Raw genomic sequence first — 20,000 nt, 5'->3', positions numbered from 1 at the left:
AGAGAGAGAGAGAGAGAGAGAGAGAGAGAGAGAGAGAGAGAGAGAGAGAGAGAGAGAATATCCTTTGACCCGCTAGTCAGCAATACTCCACCTCCCTGTCATATTAAATTGACAAATTTGACAGCGTTGCTCCTCAGCGTCTCTCCAACAGTTAACAACAGATGAGGAAAGATTATTAGTTTATTTAAGATGCGTATCACTTACGAATTTTGTAATTAATAGTTGTATAATTATTATTATCATTTGAAAATTAGTACTTATTATTAGGTAAATAATTTATTTATCATGCAAAACAAATACACATATATGTGTACCATAAAATTCGCTCATCTCATCTCATCTCAGAGAGAGAGAGAGAGAGAGAGTATTTTTATTATGTAATGTTATTTAATTTACACATAAAAAGCTTGAAAACATAAAATACACAGCAAATAAAACAAACACTTTTGTAGGGTTTCTCAAGGATTCGCATTAATGTTTGCTTGCCTGTGAAAAACTCATGTATGACAATTAGTTAGGCTCCAATGAAAAGTTTGTCTGTGGATTTGTGCAAGTTCGGGGTATTACTGTATGTATATATATATATATATATATATATATATAATATATATATATATATATATATATATATATATATATATATATTATATATATTATATATTATATATTATATAAGATAGATATAGATATATAGATATATATATATATATATATATATATATATATATATATATATATATATATATATATATAGTGACAAAGCGCCCAAATATCTGGTTAGCACACTTACCAATAATAAAATTCAGTTACCTCACAGCAGCCAGATACCTGAACTTTCAGAACATAAAATACGACTGAGTACTCTAAAGGCAACAGTAATCCCTAAAATAACCTATTCAACATGCAATAAATCAGACGCTATGTGTGAGTTATTCATATATGGTTAAGCTAATTAAAGGGCATCACTCCAACAAATTACTTCAACTGTCTATTTCCCTTGTCCTAACTCACTTCAAGAAAATTGAAGGAAACAAAAAAATTACCACATTGGGTCGCACATAAATTTAATCCTGTCATTGGTGTTCAGCAAATGAAACTGTTATAAATTCAAAATTTTGTAAGTGAAATTCACAGTCTTAGGAAAATGTACTGTTACTTGAAAACAACACAAAATTCAATTCTTGAAATAATTATTAAACAAAATTAAACATTAAATTTTTCAATTGATAAAGTAAAATACAAATGTCAGAAATACTTGAGAATTGAAAGGAAAATCTAGGTAAATGGAAATTAATTCACAAGTGTTGAAATATGAAATTAAATTAAGTATGCAATGTTAAACAAATTGTGAAAGCAAAAACCTGAAAAACCACATGTGTAATTATCAAAATCACCACCAAAAATGTGACAAAACTAAGAAATGGTAACACACAATATATCCGAAAAACATGCTTCAAAATACAATAACAAAAAAAATTTAAACGAAAAAAAATTAATAAATCCACATTAACAAATATTCTAAATAGTTTTATGTGCACTTAAAACTGTATTATCACTTTGACAAATATTCTAAGTATTTTTAAGTACACCTGAAACTGTATATCTAGCTCATAATTCACCTAAACACTTGAAATAGGCCTGTTACCAATGTTTACAGCCTATGTCTTGTGTGTGTGAGAGAGAGAGAGACAGAGAGAGAGAGAGAGAGAGATATTAGCAAATTTGTACAGCACGGTTATGTCTCAGAATGACCAAACCCTCTCTTGGTAAGGGAAGCTTTGGCTCGTAACACCGTACCCAAAATGGGATGACGTCATACAAGGCTGAAAGCATTTTGGGAAGGAAGCTCTCTGCAATAATAATCTGAATAAATTCCCTTTAAAAATGAGAGGGAGAGAGAGTGAGATTGATTATTAATAATCATTAGCAGTACATGGTTTCAGAACATAAGACTCTCTTAAAATGAAAGATATGATTGTAAATGACGCCACTTCCGAGATTTGATGTGGAAAGATCTTATGCAAAATAATTTGGTCACAGAACAGTGCCGTAGTCGAACGAGATACGTACGAGAAGCTGAAGGACGAAATGTTGCGCAATAAATCACACGGTTTAGACAAGGAAAAGACGAACAATACTGGTTCGATACGACACGTGGCTTAATCATATGACTGAGAAAAAAAAAGACGCAAGACAACTGAGTCCCTTATCGCAAAGTGATGACAGCTATCACAAAACAAAACGAATGCTTCCTGCAACTGTTGATTCATCCTGCTTATGAACATGTGTTATTGTGACAAAATGCGCGATTAAGGATTTACGTTATTCTTAAAGTAACTTTGAGTTATACTTATGTGAATTCTGAACATACATTACAGACGACACTTCAACAAATATCAATGTTACTCAGAATACAGGATGAGCAACAATTTTGGAGAGGTACATTTTTACAAGGCAACATCATAACACACACACACACTCACTCACACAGTAACAACCCCAAACTTGCTCGATTCGAGTGCTTAAATTCACAGAAGCGAACTTTTCATTGGAACCTAACTAATTGTCATACACGAGTTTTCACAGACACGTATTTTTGGATCCTTTCTCTCTACATGAGTAAACCATTTCAAAACACTGATCTATCTTTTCTCTTTGGGTACCTTTTTTTCCCTCTCTCTTTTACCAGCTCTTCATATCTTTATATTTCTCAACCTTTCAGTCATTGTTACTCCACATATGGTACTAAAAGTCCATTTCGTTTGTTTCAGAACTTTCCCTAGTATTTTCATTCAACACCTACACTTCTCTTCATCGAAGAAGAATTGGCTGAATAATTCTTTCTGACATTCTAATTTTGGTGTTTATATACACTCCACTTTTTTGCTTGATCTTTTCTGCAACTCACCTTTTCTCTCATCTTGTTTGAGACCAGTATTTTTTTTACAAACCAGCCAAATCAGTCTATATTGTTTAACTCTCGCTTTACTTTGTCATAAAGACCATTCACATTGTATTGGTGTCAATTCTATCGCATGCCCCTTTCAGGTTGCATTTATGCCACGTACAAATTTTTCCCTTTATGCCCAAACTTCTTGCACAACTTTATATAAAAACTTGATGCAGATTCACTCGTCCTCTCATAAACCCTAACAATCCTTCTCTCATCCCTCATACGTTGTGTGTCCAATCCCGTAAAGGGAAAAGCTGACTTGATATCGCATGATGATGCCAGCTGTCATACTTTTTCAATCAAATCCTACCAAACACCTTTGGATAATAAGTATATTTATGCTCAATTATCCGTATACTTAAGAACAAGTGTTGAGTTTTTCTATCATCCAGACATATTATATATACTTAAGAACAATTATTCTGTCATCCAAACACAATTTGTATATCTTGGTCAGTCACCCCATGTGGTGCACTGTAGGCATTACTTAAGGTTCTTTGCAGAGGCCTTCGGCCCCTAACTGCCACCCCTTTCATTACTTTTACTGTACCCCCTTTCATATTCTCTTTCTTCCGTCTTACTTTGCACCCTCTCCTAACAATTGATTTATAGTGCCATTGCTTTGAGGTTTTCCTCCTGTTACACCTTTCAAACCTTATACTCTCAATTTCCGTTTCGGCACCGAATGGCCTCATAGGTCCCTGTGCTTGGCCTTTGGCCTAAATACTACATTCAAATCAATTCAATTCCTGGTCAGTCACTCAGTCACGTTTTCACGACCATACTGAAACATCTCACTTGTAATCCCATTAATTAACTCCTGGTTCCTTTGATTTATCAAGTTTTCAATTGCTATCATGGCCCTTTTAATATCACTTCCATTGGCATTCTGACATCTGTGCTGTACCCCTCCATTTTTGCATTGTTTACCTCTCCCAACTTTTGTATCCTTCTAATTCAACAACTTCAAAATATTTTCTCAGTTGACTCAAGCTGCTTCCACTTCTGACACCATCTCGCCACCAGCTGCTTTTATCCAGATTATCCTTAGATCATTATATTTAACATGTACTTCCCTAATGTATTAGCTCAGATTTATGCGTATTTTTTCATAATCTATTAACTTTAGTTCCGTATTTTGCTTTTTAGTCTCTCTCTCTCTCTCTCTCTCTCTCTCTCTCTCTCTCTCTCTCTCTCTCTCTCTCTCTCTCTCTCTCTCTCTCTCTCTCTCTCTCTCTCTCTGTCGGTTAGTATGTGTGTTAGAAGGAAGAGATGGGAGAGCCACTGGTTTGATACAAAAGTGTGTATGAGAAATGGTTGTATTGTCTCCATGATTGTTTCAGTATCTGAGGGCGTAATGATTAAGCAAGTTCGGAAAAGGACAGCAGATGTTTGTACAAAGTTGTGGGATAAGAAAGTGAGTCATAAATGGAGCTTGGAGGAGAAACTGCAGAAACAAATGAAAGAGTTTTGAAAGTTTTGCAGGTAGAGAAAGTTATGAGGGTAAATGGAAACCAGAAAATGAAATAGTGAATATTGATGTGGATATTCAAGGTTGAAACTATTGAATTTGCGTAGCCATTTTCCCGCCATGATTAAAAGAGAAGAGTCACAGAGTAGCTGAAGAAGAAAGGTAGCAGCTTTCATGCAAATGGTCTGGGAGGAGCTTGGAGCACTGGGTCTAAAGGAGGGAGAATATTGAGGGATTTTCTCTTTGCTGATTGTTATAGCATCCGTCCCTTTTCACCCATCAAGATTTATAATGTTTAATTATCAAAGCATAATATAAAGGAATTTAGAATTTGAATGACTGACGCTTCCTATAAATTGCTAGGTGTTGATTTCATAAACGATTTCCATCGTATGGAATCTTTTAACTTGAATGTTTGGAATTAAACTTGTCTCCTCTGTTCTGCCCCCGCTTTGCCGGCAAGGAACCAGAGGAATTTATATCCTGTGATAGAAATTCATTTCTCGATGTGGTTCGGATCCCACAATAAGCAGTAGGTCCCGTTGCTAAGCAACCAATTGGTTCCTTGCCACGTAAAAATATCTAATCCTTTGGGCCAGCCTTAAGGCCTGTCCACACGAGCGGGCATGATCGGCGTGCTCCGGGGTTGATGGGCAAATTCTGGCGGGCTTTCACGTGAATGTTGCCCACACAGGTGAGGCGATGGGGGAGAGGTGGGCGTGCCCGACGATGCCAGTAGTGTGTTCAGTGCGGTACGATAAACATGGTGCCTACCGCAAAAAAAGATATTGTGTAACATGATAATTGCTTTGTGTGTGATGAAAAAGAAGAGAATATGGTGCAAAGAATGGTTCAGTAAAGAAATGTATATGGTTAACGTACGTCTGCCAGGGTCGAAGCTCAAGCCATCGGGCACCACCATGGTGATTTTTCTACAAGACCCATCGGGCAATTTGGCGGTTTGCCTGTCAAGTGTGCCCGTTAGAAGGGAAGTCCGCCGATCAGGCCCGATCGTGTGGACAGGCCTTTAGGAGAGCTGTCAATCAGCTCAGTGGTCTGGTTAAACTGAGATATACTTACTTTTCCTCTGTTCTGTTTCACTTCTTCAGCAGAACTGGTGTAGGCTATGCTTTTACCTACGTTTAATCGAGCTACAACACGTGTATTAAAGTTACTGATAGATTACTTTGAAAGTTAGGAGGTATATATACTATAGTGTTGTGATTTTTCAACCCTCACGACCTCTGTGAATCCTTGACACTAGAGGGACCATGAGTGCACACTGTCTGGATTTTACATATGAATTTAATTCCATTTTCAATTATTTTTAAAATGAAACTGTGAAAGGTACTGATTATGTATTTATTTACTTATTAATTTTGCCATAGAGAGAGTCGCTACAAAGGCATTTGTTATAAGGGCCTGCCCAAAAAATTTGTTGTTTCTTATTGGTAGTTTGCTTCCCGACACTCGTTTCAAAAGATTTTATAAGTTCACAAGAAGTAGTTGATGAAATATATTAGAATTAGATGATAGTTTTCAAAGAAATAAAAAACTGTCTCACTTTCAATTTATCCTGTCTCAATGGAAAAAGAGAGTTGTATGTCTTCCAAATAACATTTCACAAGGGGTCCAGCTGTTGTGTTTTGCTAAGTCGAATTTACAGTAAAAACGGTTCTTGGTATTTCATAGCTAATTTTCAGCGTGTGCAACGCTAGTCATTCTGATAGGGAATATATTTATATGCAGTAGAGGTGACTATCTAATTACATGTACTTGCTTATGCATGCAAAGTAACTTAATGCGTGGTATAAGTAATGGTAAGTAGGGTGCTTCTGAACACTGATAGTGTCCAAAACTTTGTGAGAAGGATATTCACTATTGAATCTACGTGAAAGATAGATGTGTCAGTAACTTTTGTGTGTGTATATTATATATATGTATTATTTATGTAAATGTAATAGCCACAATGCCCTACTAACTTCTCAAATACTTTGCTCTTTTTTGGATACGCGTATATATACATATATATATATATATATATATATATATATATATATATATATTATATTATATATATATATATAATGTGTGTGTGTATGTGTTAGTAACTTGTGTATATATATATATATATATATATTATATATATATATGAATATGTATATATATATATAATATATATAATATATATATAGGATATATATATATATATATATATATATATATCTTTTACAGTAATTTTTAGGATAGCCTATTCTATAATTTATTTCAAGGAGATTGTAAAATATTTTTGAAATTAGTGAAAAATGGAGTGTTGGTAAGTAAACCAACCATGGAAACTGCTAAAATTGGTTGGTCTTTTGGACTCAATAAAGAAATTAAGTGGCATCAAGCGCCTCAGTGGCGTGGTCGGTATGGTGTTGATGTACCACCTCGGTGGCTGCGATTTCGATTCTCGGGCATTCCATTGAGGTGTGAGAGATGTGTATTTCTGGTGACAGAAGTTCACTCTCGAGGTGGTTCGGAAGTCAAGTAAAGCCGTTGGTCCCGTTGCTGAATAACCACTGGTTCCATGCAACGTAAAAACACCATACAAACAAACAAGTGGCACGCGGTGTTGAGAATTATGATTTAGGAGATACATTTTTAGAACAACTAAAGGTTCTTTGATGAAAGCGGGAGAGTGCCTGGTTTGATATAAAAGTGGGTGTTTTGCCTGGGTAATTGTTCAGTATCTTTGTGGATGGGGTGACGTGAGAAGTCAGAGAAAGGACAGTAGAAGGTGCAAAGTTAATGGATGAGAAAAAGATTCACTAGTGGAGTATAGAATGATTGATACTGCTGATGATAATAATAGATGATAGTAAAAAATCGGGATTAAATGTGAGCAAAAATAAGGTTATGAGGATAAATGGAAACCTAGAGCCTCAGTGGCGTGGTCAGAATGGTGTTGGCCTGCCACCTCGGTGGGCGCAAGTTCGATTCTCGGGAATTCCATTGAGGGGTTAGACATGATGTGTATTTCTGGTGATAGAAGTTCATTCTCGACGTGGTTCGGAAGTCATGTAAAGACGTTGGTCCCATTGCTGAATAACCACTGGTTCCATGCAACGTAAAAACACCATACAAACAAACAAACATAAATGGGAAACCAGGAAGGTGAATCTGTGGATATTAACATGGTTAGTTGAAGAATGAAAGTCGATGAGTATTAGTAATTTGTGATGGTAGTATGAGAGATTAGAGGTGTCGCAGAATAGGTAAAGTAGGGAAGCTAGTGTGTTGTGTGTCAAAGACTAGGAAGATACTCGAGTTGTGTATGGAAGCTGAGTTAGTTTTGTACGTAGGGATTGTTTAACCTACTCTCCTTTATGGAATTGAGTTGTGGATATTGATTGCAGTGGAAAGATATAAAACGATAAAACTGCTGAGGTGAATTGTTTCGAGTGATATATGCGGTGTAAAAAGATATGATGTGAAATATGGAGAAGCGTAGTTGTAAGAAGGTTAGCTGACACAGAAAAGGTATTGATAAGAACGGCCTCTAATTTTCAGGATATGAGAGAGTGGTGCAGCGTGGGCGTAGGGGGGAGGGGAGAGCTTTGAGTGCACTGCTTATGAACCCTTTGCATAGGTGTATATTGAGTGGCTAATGTTGTGGGAGTTCTGCATAGAGGGTTAGTAGAATTCAGTGGTTAGTGTGTGTATGTGACAGTGGCCATTATACTTTTTCTCTGAAGCCACCCTTTTTTCAGAGGAAACGGTCGATTTAATATGTAAATATATATTCGTATATTATATATATATATATATTATATATATATATAGATATATATATATTGTATATATATATGTATATATATATGTATATATATATATATACATATATATATATATATATATATATATATTATATATTAAAATTAAAACACCATAGTTTTCACGCTCTCGACCTTTTTTTCCTTAAAAAAATTTTTTTTTTTATTTTTTAACGATTTCACGCTCAAGCTCATTCATTCAGTCACGTATACAACACAAACGAAATGCAAGTTGTCTAGTTTTCTCACCAGGCCGAACTGGAATGCGACGAGGCTGACTACTGACCCCAACCACGACCAAATCTCTACTGGAATTGGGTGAAGGGGAAGCCACGGTCAATGTTTTCCATATTCCTCCCCCTTCTCATCCTATATCTTAGTTGCCAAGGGTGATTTATTCACTTGATTTTATTTATATTTTATTTACAAATTATGCTTTAGAGAAGGGGGCAAGTGGAATGTGTTTATGAAGCTTATTCATGTTTATTTTTCCTTGTGCTTAGTCGGATTTTAATGTTGTCTTTGGCCATTTAAGATCTAGTAGTGTTTTCGTGTCAGGAATTTGCTTTGTTTTCATAATTTTAGGGTCCTGGGAGAGTTATTTTCATGAGATCGGTAATTGGGGTATTGAGACGGAAGTAAATGTCAGAAGCACGAAAGTGTCCTAAGCAAACAAAACAAAAGACGAAGGAAAATTGACGTCAACATTCAGGATTGATTCGTTAGGCTAATAGCAAGTATCTCACGACTGGAAAGTAGCGTCGTTCGTTACCATAGCAACGGCTTCTTGCCACTGTCAACAAGGTAGTTTTACTCGGATTCGGGAGGTCGATATAATTAAATGATGGCATGAATCAGCTCACGAAGACCACGATTAGGGAATGATTTGAAACAGGGAACTCACACCTTCGTCATCACGGATTAGTATAAATAAATATCACCTTTATTGCTGTCTACCGTCTAGATTACTAGAATTATCCCAATGTTTAGGAGTGATAATTCGTTTCCCGTAAAGCCTTTGCTTTTTAAAACGAAATTATTTTTTAACTCTTCAGCTTGCCAATATTATGGATGTCGTTTGTGTGGAGGAAGTTATTCACTCCTCAGCAATTTCCCCCCCCCCCCCCGCCCTAAAAAAAAAAAAAAGCAAAAAAAAAAAAAAAAAAAATAAAAAATCTGATGTAATTCTGGTTTCCTCGGGCGTTCTGATTGTTGTAAAAATTTCTCTAGAAAATTCTACTTTGTGCGAAATAAAGTTTAATTGAATTTATATGTTGAAAAAGAAGCCATTCTAAGGCCGACGTGACGGCCAATTAATAATACCCATAACTAGACCAAGCTGGAAGGATAGAAATCGAGAGAGAGGTAGGTTAATGATTTGCCATAATAAATATACGTAGAGTAGAATTGATTATTATATTTTATATTCTGAGGCCTGTGATATGTTGAGTATGATTTTGTTTATAATCGAGGCCATGAGTTTGCATAGAAAATTTCCGTTGGTTGCTTTAAATATGCCTGAAGATGGCCTATAAATGTAGTCAGTGTTAAAGAGGCTTGACGTGGACCTCTGAACTCGGTCCAAAGTCATTCTTTGACTAAACTTATTCGATTGTAATGCAGACGACTGAGGCTTAACTATATATATATAATATATATATATATATATATATATATATATATATATATATATATATATTATATATATATATATGCATGCCACTTCCCTATTACATAATAAGAACGCAGTGATATCTTACATGGGACCTTTGGTATATCCACTATATGAGATGCGTGTAATGCAGCAATTCTTTTATCCTCTTCTGATTTCTGATTTCCAAGAATCCTAAACTTTAATAGGACCGTTATTAAAAAAATAACCTGAGTTCTTAGAATTAAAGGACAGACGGTAAAAAATGTATTCCGTATTTCCAAAGCACGTTTTTTATCTGCATAAACGACGATGTCGTTTCTACAATCAATGTCGGGTGAGATCAGTTTGTCCGGTCATATGTGTTATTGGATCTTTCCTAGACAGTGACCCCAACAAAGTTTAGGGGTCATTTATCTAGGACTAATTATATATATATATATATATATATATATATTATATATATATGTATATATATTTATATACTATATATATATATATATATATAGTATATATATATATATATATATATATATTTATATCCTATATATATATATATATATTATAGCAATATAACACTTTTTACTATTCAGTATTGAACTGTACTCTTGTTCATCAGTAAATGTTTTAATTCAACTTGTCGCCTTCAGCGTTGTAACATTTTATCTATTGTAGCTCACGTTCCTTACCCTCCTCCTCGACGACTTGAATCACTCTATCTTATTGAAGCGTTGAATGGTCTTCTGCGCCACATTGTATGGGCTTTGCCCTGAATACCATCTAGCCATCAAATTAGATTAGTATTGTAAAGAACTCGCATGTAAAGACTGTTATACGTAGAGCTTCCACGAATGACTTATTCTTCAGTAAGAGGTGAAAATGGGAACAAGGTACTGTTAAAGTAGTTGGACAGCTAGGTGGGAAAAAGTCGTGGGTAAGGGACGACATTCTCAACCCTACGATGTCCATTCATCATTACGGGCATTATCCATCCAGAACTGTCAGTTGTAATACGGTTTAAAACCACGCCCTCTTGCATCTATGAGTATAATTCCCTCCTAGATTTAAAGGAAAATAAAAAAAAGCAAGAGAAGGGGTTTCGAGGAATGGCAGGGAGTAAATAATTACAAAACACGGTCATCCCAACGAGTCCAACTAGAGTAGTAGACTAGGAAACTAACGTTATAAGGCGATACTTTAAATTTTTGTTCATAAACTTTTAAATATTAGTTCCTCACTCTTCTGAAGAGAATAACGAGTATAATTAGAGGATTTTTAATTTTTCCCTAGGGCTCGCGCCTCCCCTAGGGGGCACGCACCCCAGGTTAAGAACCACTGGTTTAGGGTGTCTACAGCCGAACGAAAGAAGCCGTTTAGTGATGTTGATTTAAAATCACCTGTAAGTAAACTACATATTTTTTTTCTTTTTAGGTTAAACCAGTTGATATTAGATTAACAATATCTTAAGACTCTCTACAAATTGTTTTAAAGTTAAAAGTAAAGGGTTCTATTGATCCTTTATTCAAACAAAAAATCTTGGAAGTGCTGTATTATGTTGCTGAACTCTTACCCCTAGTTCTGTTAGTTCGAATCCCATCATTGGAAAGGAACAAAATTCCTATTTTCTTCTTTCGTATTTCAAGATTTTCGGTGGAAAGCGTATTTAAGATATCAGGAAAAGGAAAAGTTAAGTGATTACTGTGGCCTTTGTTAAACTATTTGTACTTTTAAAGGATGGAATTCACCCGTTGTTTCAAGTGGTACATTGTATGCAGTATATCTGTAAAGGTATATATTTCTGTTCACAAAGTTTATAAAGGTTTTATGTAATATTTGTACATAGACAGACCCTCTTGCACATAAGAAAGGGTTATATGTTTTTATATAAAGACACTTATTATATTACGGATTATGTTCTATACACATTCCCTCTCTCTCTCTCTCTCTCTCTCTCTCTCTCTCTCTCTCTCTATCTCTATATATATATATATATATATATATATATATATATTATATATATATATATATATATATATATAGTATATATATGTATATATATATATATATATATATATATATATATATTATGTATATAATATATATATATACACACCTTACTCTTTATATAATAATGTATGTATATATATATGTATATTTAGCTCTCTCTCTCTCTCTCTCTCTCTCTCTCTCTCTCTCTCTCTCTCTCTCTCTTTATATATATATATATATATATGTATATTTAGCTCTCTCTCTCTCTCTCTCTCTCTCTCTCTCTCTCTCTCTCTGAGGCGATTCCAACTTCTCTTGAATGAAGTTGTGGAAATACTGTAAATTCTGGACGAACCGAGTCATCTGTTACACATAAATCATACAGCGAAAGTTAATCTTCATGTGTATTTGTAATTCACTTAATCATGAGAGATTTTTCACTTTCATCCAACGGTTTTCCCCTTGGTCTCTTTGATGAAAATGAAAGTGAATAACACCCCCAGGGCGCTGATGGAAGCGTAAAACCAGTAGAGGCCTGCTTGCGTCATGGCCTCCTGCATGGGGCTGTACAGCTGGAGAGCGAGGAAGGCGAAAACCGTTCCCGATGAGAAGCAGATGGACGAAGCCTGGAACAGTAACAGACGTTTTGAGAATTCGTTGTTTAAATTTTTTTTTTTTTTTGGATGGGAATACACTGTATAATGCGCATTTTAAATCTACAGTCGTTTTGGGAATTCGTTGTTTAGTAAATTTTTTAATGGGAATACACTGTATGCATTTTAAATTACGCATTAAAACAGGAGTTCCATCAATGTAAAGCAAAATGTGGCCTTCAGATTGCGAATCCTTAGAATCAGAGAATATTTACTCGTCCATGTATAGAATTTATACTGCTTAAAAAAAATATCTTTCCTCATATCTCGTGTTTACAGTTTGAAAAGTATATGTTTTCTTTTCGTAACTGCTAATTTTCATTAAAAGTTGGATGGCTGCAAATGAAATAATTCTTTAATTTAGATAATAATGCTGCTTTACGTAAAACTTCAGGTAACGAATAAAAAAAAATGCTTGTTATGTTGATGTCGACCTGCAAGTTGCAGTGTATTCAGATAGCTTTATACGTTAACAAAGTACCACGTTGGCTGACGTACAAGATCGATTCATTTCAAAGAATTAGATTTTTCAGCTAAGATAACCACGCTCATATGGTCACAAACTCGGAGGACTTCATAGAAATACTTCCCTTGACAAATTATTTATGCAGGTTAACTTGAGAATTCGAAAATCTTCAAATGAGTTCGAGCGCTGACTAAGTTGACAATGTTTGTGGACTTGTCAAATATTTCCAGTAAATTCATATGTTAAATTGTTAAGAGAAGAGTCCCCACAGAACGGGTCGTCGTTAGTCAATTGGAACTGACCTGAGCTCGGATGTTGGTTGGGAAGTACTCTGTGCCCAGGATGAAGGGAACTGGGTGGACGCCCACGTTGATGATGAACATGATTACCAGTACACAGAGTAGTGGCACCCAATTGAGCCTGTAATGGAAGATGGAGAAGTAAACAGGGTGTATAGTCACTCGTATAAGTTCATGGATGTCTCCGGGCATAAAGCTGAATTCCATCCAACCCCTTTCTGGACAACGGGTCTGTATAATGAGTAAGACGGCACACACCGAAACTTTCTACAGCAGAGTTAGGTAATTGAACATTTGGCCAGTTTAGCACTCCCAGACACCTGTCATCCAGAAAGAGGTGAAATGGAAATCTTTCTCAAACACCCGGACATCCATGAACTTATATGAGTGACTGTAAAAGCTAGATCATTTTCGTTTATAATGTACTTCGTGTTAATTTTGTGTTATATATCGGGATTCTTCTGTACTTATTAACGAAAATGAAACTTCAGTCGTTGATAAATGATTTTTTTTGTTAAACACTGAAACTGAAACGTAAAACCATATATTTCAAAAATTTAAAGCACATTACTAAATTGCATATCACAGTGGTAGGATGATGGTTTCCAGAAAATGTTTATGTTATAGGCAGTTGTCACCCTTTGCAAATGTTAGTCTCTACTAGTAGGAATTGTTTTCAACTGCTCCACATTAGTCCATAATTTGCTTATGAACAGCTTGAGTTAATTCGCTTGACCAATAGAAACTCCCTTACCTTGAGTAAGTTTCTTCTTCTTCTGGAAGACTTCCCTCGGCTAAAAAGACGTACACCCCGAGAATAATGAGAGCCATGGCGTTGATTGCATGCGAAATGATGAGGCAGTATCTTCGCCCAATGCGGTCAAGAAGGAAAATGGCCACGATCGTCCCGGCGACTCTGATGGCCCCGACGACTACTGTCGCAGCGTCGGGGTCCCACGGAGCCCCGACAGCCTTCAGGACCCTGGACGTCTGGATCATGAAAACGTAATTCCCACACAGTTGCTGGAACAGGAACAGCATGATCATGATAGCGACGTTCTTCATCACTTCCGGGTTCAGGAGTCCCTTCCATCCCGTTTGCCCGCCGCTGGACAGGTTACGGCGCTCCAGTTCCTGCACTTCCTCTTCGACGTTAGCGTAAGGTCCTCTGAGTTTCCGGAGGATCATCAGCGCCCGTTGACGTCTCCCGCGAATGACGAGGTACGACGGCGATTCCGGAAGGAGGAAGGTGACGGACAACATGATCGTAGGAGGAATGGCGCACACGAGTGCCAGGTGGTGCCACTGGAGGGCGTATCCCATCCAGACTGTGTACAGGCCACCCAGCACTATGGCCACGGTTGGCATTGTGGCCATCATGCCCCTCACGCTCACGTCAGCTAGTTCCAAGACGTAGGTAGACGCTGCTACCGAAACTGACCCACACGCCAGACCCACAATGAATCTGGAGAAGGAGGGTTGCAGGATTAATTGAGAAACTTGACCAATATTCTAACTTGGTAGCCATACTCAAGATGCTAAATTCAAGAAAGATTTTGTTACTTTTTAAATTTAATATTTTTGAAGCAAAAAGTGACTAATGTGTTTTTATTTATGTAGAGAAAATCATGTGGCGGTCATTATTTATTTAGATATTGTTTGTTTATTTGCAATTTTTTGCCTGTATTGATTTAATTTTAAGCAGATAAATATATTGTAATTTTTTCTTACTAATAAGTATTTGTAACTAGTTTAATTTCATATCTTCTCTACTTTTTTCCCTTTTCCAAGGGCCATCCTGTTCTGTAGAAGTATGCCAGGCAGGAATTCTCTCTTATATTGATTCTCTATGACATTAATTGCCTTCTATTAATTATATTCCTGTGCAGGACAATATACTGCACACTCATATTCGCAGTTTTTCATCCAACCACAGTCACTACCATGTTTACAATTCTCTGACCAATTTATAATTTGCATTCTTTCATTCTTCCTTACAGTCTTCTTGACACTATAATTTTTACTCTTTCAGAGTTCTCACCTTGGGGTCTACAACCCTTCACTAGGCACTCCTCTTCTGACACACTGTGTAGAAGAAGTTAATGAATGTATTATAATGGCAGGCAGAGGGATGGCTGGAGTTATATCTGGTCATTTTCAGGTTTAAGTGAGAGGTGAAATGAATAGATGCTTTTGATGGAGAGAAAGGGTTGGAAGTATTGTAATAAATTCATTTAATGCAGATAGGTTAGGTGATAAGGAAGTGTGATTGTCAAACATGGACTTGGGTTAGTAACTGAAATGAAGGAGTATGTGAGTTGTAAGCAAAATTCCAGTATATATACCTTGATACGAGTAAGACTTCCGGGTTAGGCGCCAAGGCATTAAGCAACCATCCAATCAGAAAGGGAGCTGTGATAACTTGCATGGAACGCCTCCTCCCCAACGTACTTACCAACCAGCCAGCCAACCATGCCCCGAAGAGCATACCGAGGGATACCATGCTACCTGCAAATGCACAAAAAACTTATTATGAGAGAAGCCACTTTCACGATAGTTGTTTGTAGTCTTGGTGGTAAGAATTTCTTCGAAGTGATTAATTTCTATGAAGAAACTATATGCATAACTTCCATTGTGGTCAAATTCTGGGAATAAGCAGCATAACCAAGAACAGTGTCTTGAAAGAGAATGATTTCCAAGACTCATAAGGAATTCAGTTCTTAGAAGAAACAACATCTCCAAAAAGAGTAGTTTTTGGGAAGAAACAACATTCCAAATGGATTAAGGTCTGGGAAGGAAGATATATAGAGGGATTAAAGAATTCACGGATGTAAAATAAATAAGATAAAGTAACAAGACTACGTGACCTATTTTTATTTTTAAGGATGAGAAAGTACAGAGTAAGAGAAATATAAACTAAATTTGCCATGTCATGCCATCTCCGTATACAAGCGATATGCTTGAATTGACTAGCATTATCAGACCAGGTGTTATCAACGTTTTTATCCTGCTGAGTACCTCATTGAGTTATCAGATTATCGACCCATACCCCTCAGTAAACTGAATTATTATTATTATTATTATTATTATTATTATTATTATTATTATTTCAGTACATGAAACCTATTTGCATGGAACAAGCACGCGGGCAATTGGCAATTGACTTGATATTCAAGCTTCCAAAGAATGTTGGTTTCAACCTCCCACCACAGACCTCATACTGCAGCAGTAACTGATCATGATACAGAACCAGTGATTCGCCCTGGGGGAGACGCGAACCAGCAACATCTGAGTGGCATACTCGACAGTAACCATTATAGCACCGGGTCAGCTGGAACATCAAATGGTTAGTGTTGAGGGTCATTAATCACAAATTTTGTCTCTTAGATTGTAATGGGTTATGCAGCTGATCTTTAACAAGATAGTCAACACAAATAAGATACTACGTAGATATAAAAGTATCCTTTGGAAACCCTCAATGAAGCCCGCATTGGGAATGCACATGCTCAATATTAGACCTTGCCCTTGTTCAAGAACTCGATCTTGTCCTGCCCAATACTTTAGACCTTGCCCCTGCTGAAGAGCTGGGATCTTGCTCCTGCGCAATGCCTTATGTCTAGCTCCTGCGCAAGACCTTATGCCTAGCTTCTGCTCAAGACCTTAGACTGTCCCCTGCTTAAGTCCTGAACCCTTAATTCTGCTCGATACCTTAGACCATGCCCCTGCTCATGTCCTTAGACTTTCCATGCTCAAGTCCTTAGACTATGCTCCTGCCCAAGGCCGTTGACTTGCCATGCTCAAGTCCTTAATTAAACCTTGCACCTTAGACATTGCCTCTGCTTGGGACCTTAATGTTGAAGTAGTGAGAGAATTTGACTTGAGTTGACAATAGGTCCTTTATTACTGGTTACGTGGTATTCACAGTACACAACGATCTTCGAGGGTTTAAATCTGTGAGAAAATGAAGTTGGGTGAAATTGAGTTAAAGTGATAAAATATTAGAAAGGTACAAGCGAATAATGATGGTTTTGCAAAATTCATTTAGTTTTTCATGGTTTTAATAATCACATCACCGTCGATAAAGACCAACGGACCTCCTCATTTCACTATTCATCTATTCAAGAAAAACAGTAAGAGCAATTTGACAACCGTGAAATGATACTTACTAGAAAGTAGATCATTCATAAGTGAGTCGTACTTTCGAGGAATGTTTCTAGGATATTAAATGACTTCATGTCATCGTCAGTTGACATTTCTCACTTAATATGACAGTAATTCCTCCTAGCTCAGCTAATGATATCCAGGTAATTTTAGACTACAGCCTTATTATAAAAGTTGAGAACTGGAAAATCAAGTATTAACGTTTGAAACGAATTGACAAGTGACACTAACCGGTTTAAGAAAATACAGGTAATAGATCACTGTTAAGCACTGCATTAGTTAGGCCCTTGCTGATTGTTTGAATAAATCGTTTATTCTTCAATTGCTACCAGAATCAAATTTAAGAAAACATATTTTAATTACAATATATGGAAATAGACAACAATCTAAATGGGAGATCTATTACATGATTTCTATACTCAACAAAGTGTGGCCGATGTAACTGAGTATTCTCGACAACAGGTCTTGCGTTACATAAGTTCAGAGAGAGAGAGAGAGAGAGAGAGAGAGAGAGAGAGAGAGACCTAAACGTGTCTGAGATAAAGTGATCGACGGAGTCGTGTTATTTGTTGTATTGTATCGTGGTCTATTTCAGACTGCTGTTGCGTTTTTGTTTAATAATATGGCTGACTAATTGGGTAGTTGAATGTCCTTTTTGTCATTCAGACTTGATGAAAATAAAAAAACGAGGGGACATTTTTCAGCAAGGAACCTTAAAATTATCAGTAAAAAAGTTAAGTATATCTTAGTTTAACCAGACCACTGAGCTGATCAACAGCTTACCTAGGGCTGGCCCGAAGGATTCGATTTTCATTTACGTGACTAGGAACCAACTGGTTACTTAGCAACGGGACCTACAGCTTATTGTGGGATCCGAAGCACATTCCACGTAGGGGTTAGAGATGTGTATTTCTGGTGATAGAAGTTCACTCCTGACGTGGTTCGGAAGTCACGTAAAGCCCTTGGTTCTGTTGCTGAATAACTACTGGTTCCAGACAACGTAAAAACACCATACATACAAACATTGGCAGCAGCGGGGAGCGAACTCGGGCTACCATATTGATAGGCTAGTATTAAGCAACCCACTCATCCAATGAGGAACTAAAAGAATCAGTAAAGCAGATGTACGCGGAATTGGTTATTTATGCAGATTCAGTATAGATTTGTTTTTAGCCTGTCTTTGGGTGCCAGTGAAAAATTGTTAGAAGTTTTTGTTGTGGCATGGACGAGTTAGTGATTCATTTTAGCAGCCCCATTCCTTCCCAAAGTCTAACCGAAACCTGTTTCATTTAACCGTCCATTATGTAACCAAGACATTCAAGATCACATGACACGACCAAAAATAGATCTTGTTAATAAGTTTATGTAATCTTACCTCTTATTTCCTGTTATTATTATTATTATTATTATTATTATTATTATATTATTATTATTATTATTATTATTATTATTCAAAGAAAACTCATCAATACACGAGTCAATAAAATGGGAAAGTAGATCCACAGTAGTATACGTGTTGGTATATATTTTGAATAATGAAATCAAACGCATACTACTGTGGATTTACTTTCCCGTTATTATTATTATTATTATTTTATTAAAAGTAATGGCTACTTGAGCAGCATTACAGGCTAGTAGAGCGCCTATAGAGGTCATGGTAAAATGCAGGGTCAAAATAGGTGATATATTATTATTATTATTATTATTATTATTATTATTATTATTATTATTATTATTATTATTATTCATAAGATGAACACTATTCGTGTGGAACAAGTCCACAAGGGCCATTGACTCTAAATTCAAGCTTCCAAAGAATATCGTGTTCATTAGGAAGAAGTAAGACGAGGCAAAGGGAAATACAGAAAGAAGAGATCTCACTTATTAAAGAATAAATTATACATTAATAAATTAATACAAATATAAAGATGTATTAAAATGCAGGGAGTAACAGGAAGAAATACCTCTAAGTGATAGACCCCTAGAAAAAAGAAAAAAGTTCCAGCAGTGAGGGGAAGCCTCCAAGAACCGTGACGGATTTCAAGTTCGCGTAACCTTACCTGTCATGTCCTTCTGCAAAGCGTTGAGCGCCATTTCCGTTCCCACCAGAGTAGCGTTGTTGACCGCCATGTCGGATAGGGCAGGCGAGGGCCAGGGTAAGGCGACGCCGAGGGAGAAATGCCCCATGCAACCCATACAAACGAGCCCCATCTGGAATGTTGGGGGAACCTTGGTATTAGATGTCCTTTAGGCACACACACACACACACACACACACACAATATTTCTTGCATGTGTAAAAGTGAATGCTGGTTTAACTGCCATCCATGAAAGGGTGTCGTGTAATTTTGAATAATGATTTTCAGTTTGGTGTTTTGCATGAAAGACAATTTTTTTTTAAAGGTGAGGCAGATGGGATGGGCAGCTCAATGCCCGTACCTAGTCCAGGTCCGAAGAAAACAGGTTAAGAAAAAGGGGAGTAAAAGAGTGGGGATTTCACCATGAAGGAAGCAATACACCTGGCTTTTGTAGAATGGAAG

General features: G+C 36.5%; 2 protein-coding genes across 2 annotated transcripts in view; both read right to left on the bottom strand.

Annotated features, from left to right (window-relative positions):
* The window catches only part of LOC135202051 (serine/threonine-protein kinase 10-like), a 22,552-nt gene extending 13,200 nt beyond the window's left edge, over positions 1 to 9,352 (bottom strand). Inside the window, exon 1 of the mRNA XM_064231318.1 lies at positions 8,492 to 9,352. The gene's annotated coding sequence lies outside the window, so the exon portion shown is untranslated. The remainder of the gene's footprint in view (positions 1 to 8,491) is intronic.
* Positions 9,353 to 12,272: 2,920 nt separating this feature from the next.
* LOC135202454 (solute carrier family 2, facilitated glucose transporter member 8-like) overlaps positions 12,273 to 20,000 on the bottom strand; it is a 24,635-nt gene continuing 16,907 nt past the window's right edge. Inside the window, exons 4-8 of the mRNA XM_064231854.1 lie at positions 19,522 to 19,672; positions 15,646 to 15,808; positions 14,055 to 14,765; positions 13,304 to 13,421; positions 12,273 to 12,508 (exon numbers count right to left, since the gene is read on the bottom strand). Coding sequence (XP_064087924.1) covers positions 12,326 to 12,508; positions 13,304 to 13,421; positions 14,055 to 14,765; positions 15,646 to 15,808; positions 19,522 to 19,672 — 1,326 coding nt within the window. The 3' untranslated portion in view covers positions 12,273 to 12,325. The remainder of the gene's footprint in view (positions 12,509 to 13,303; positions 13,422 to 14,054; positions 14,766 to 15,645; positions 15,809 to 19,521; positions 19,673 to 20,000) is intronic.

The sequence above is a fragment of the Macrobrachium nipponense genome, chromosome 30, assembly GCF_015104395.2.
Source record: "Macrobrachium nipponense isolate FS-2020 chromosome 30, ASM1510439v2, whole genome shotgun sequence".
Classification (NCBI taxonomy): domain Eukaryota; kingdom Metazoa; phylum Arthropoda; class Malacostraca; order Decapoda; family Palaemonidae; genus Macrobrachium; species Macrobrachium nipponense.
This window is presented reverse-complemented; position numbering and strand designations above follow the sequence as displayed.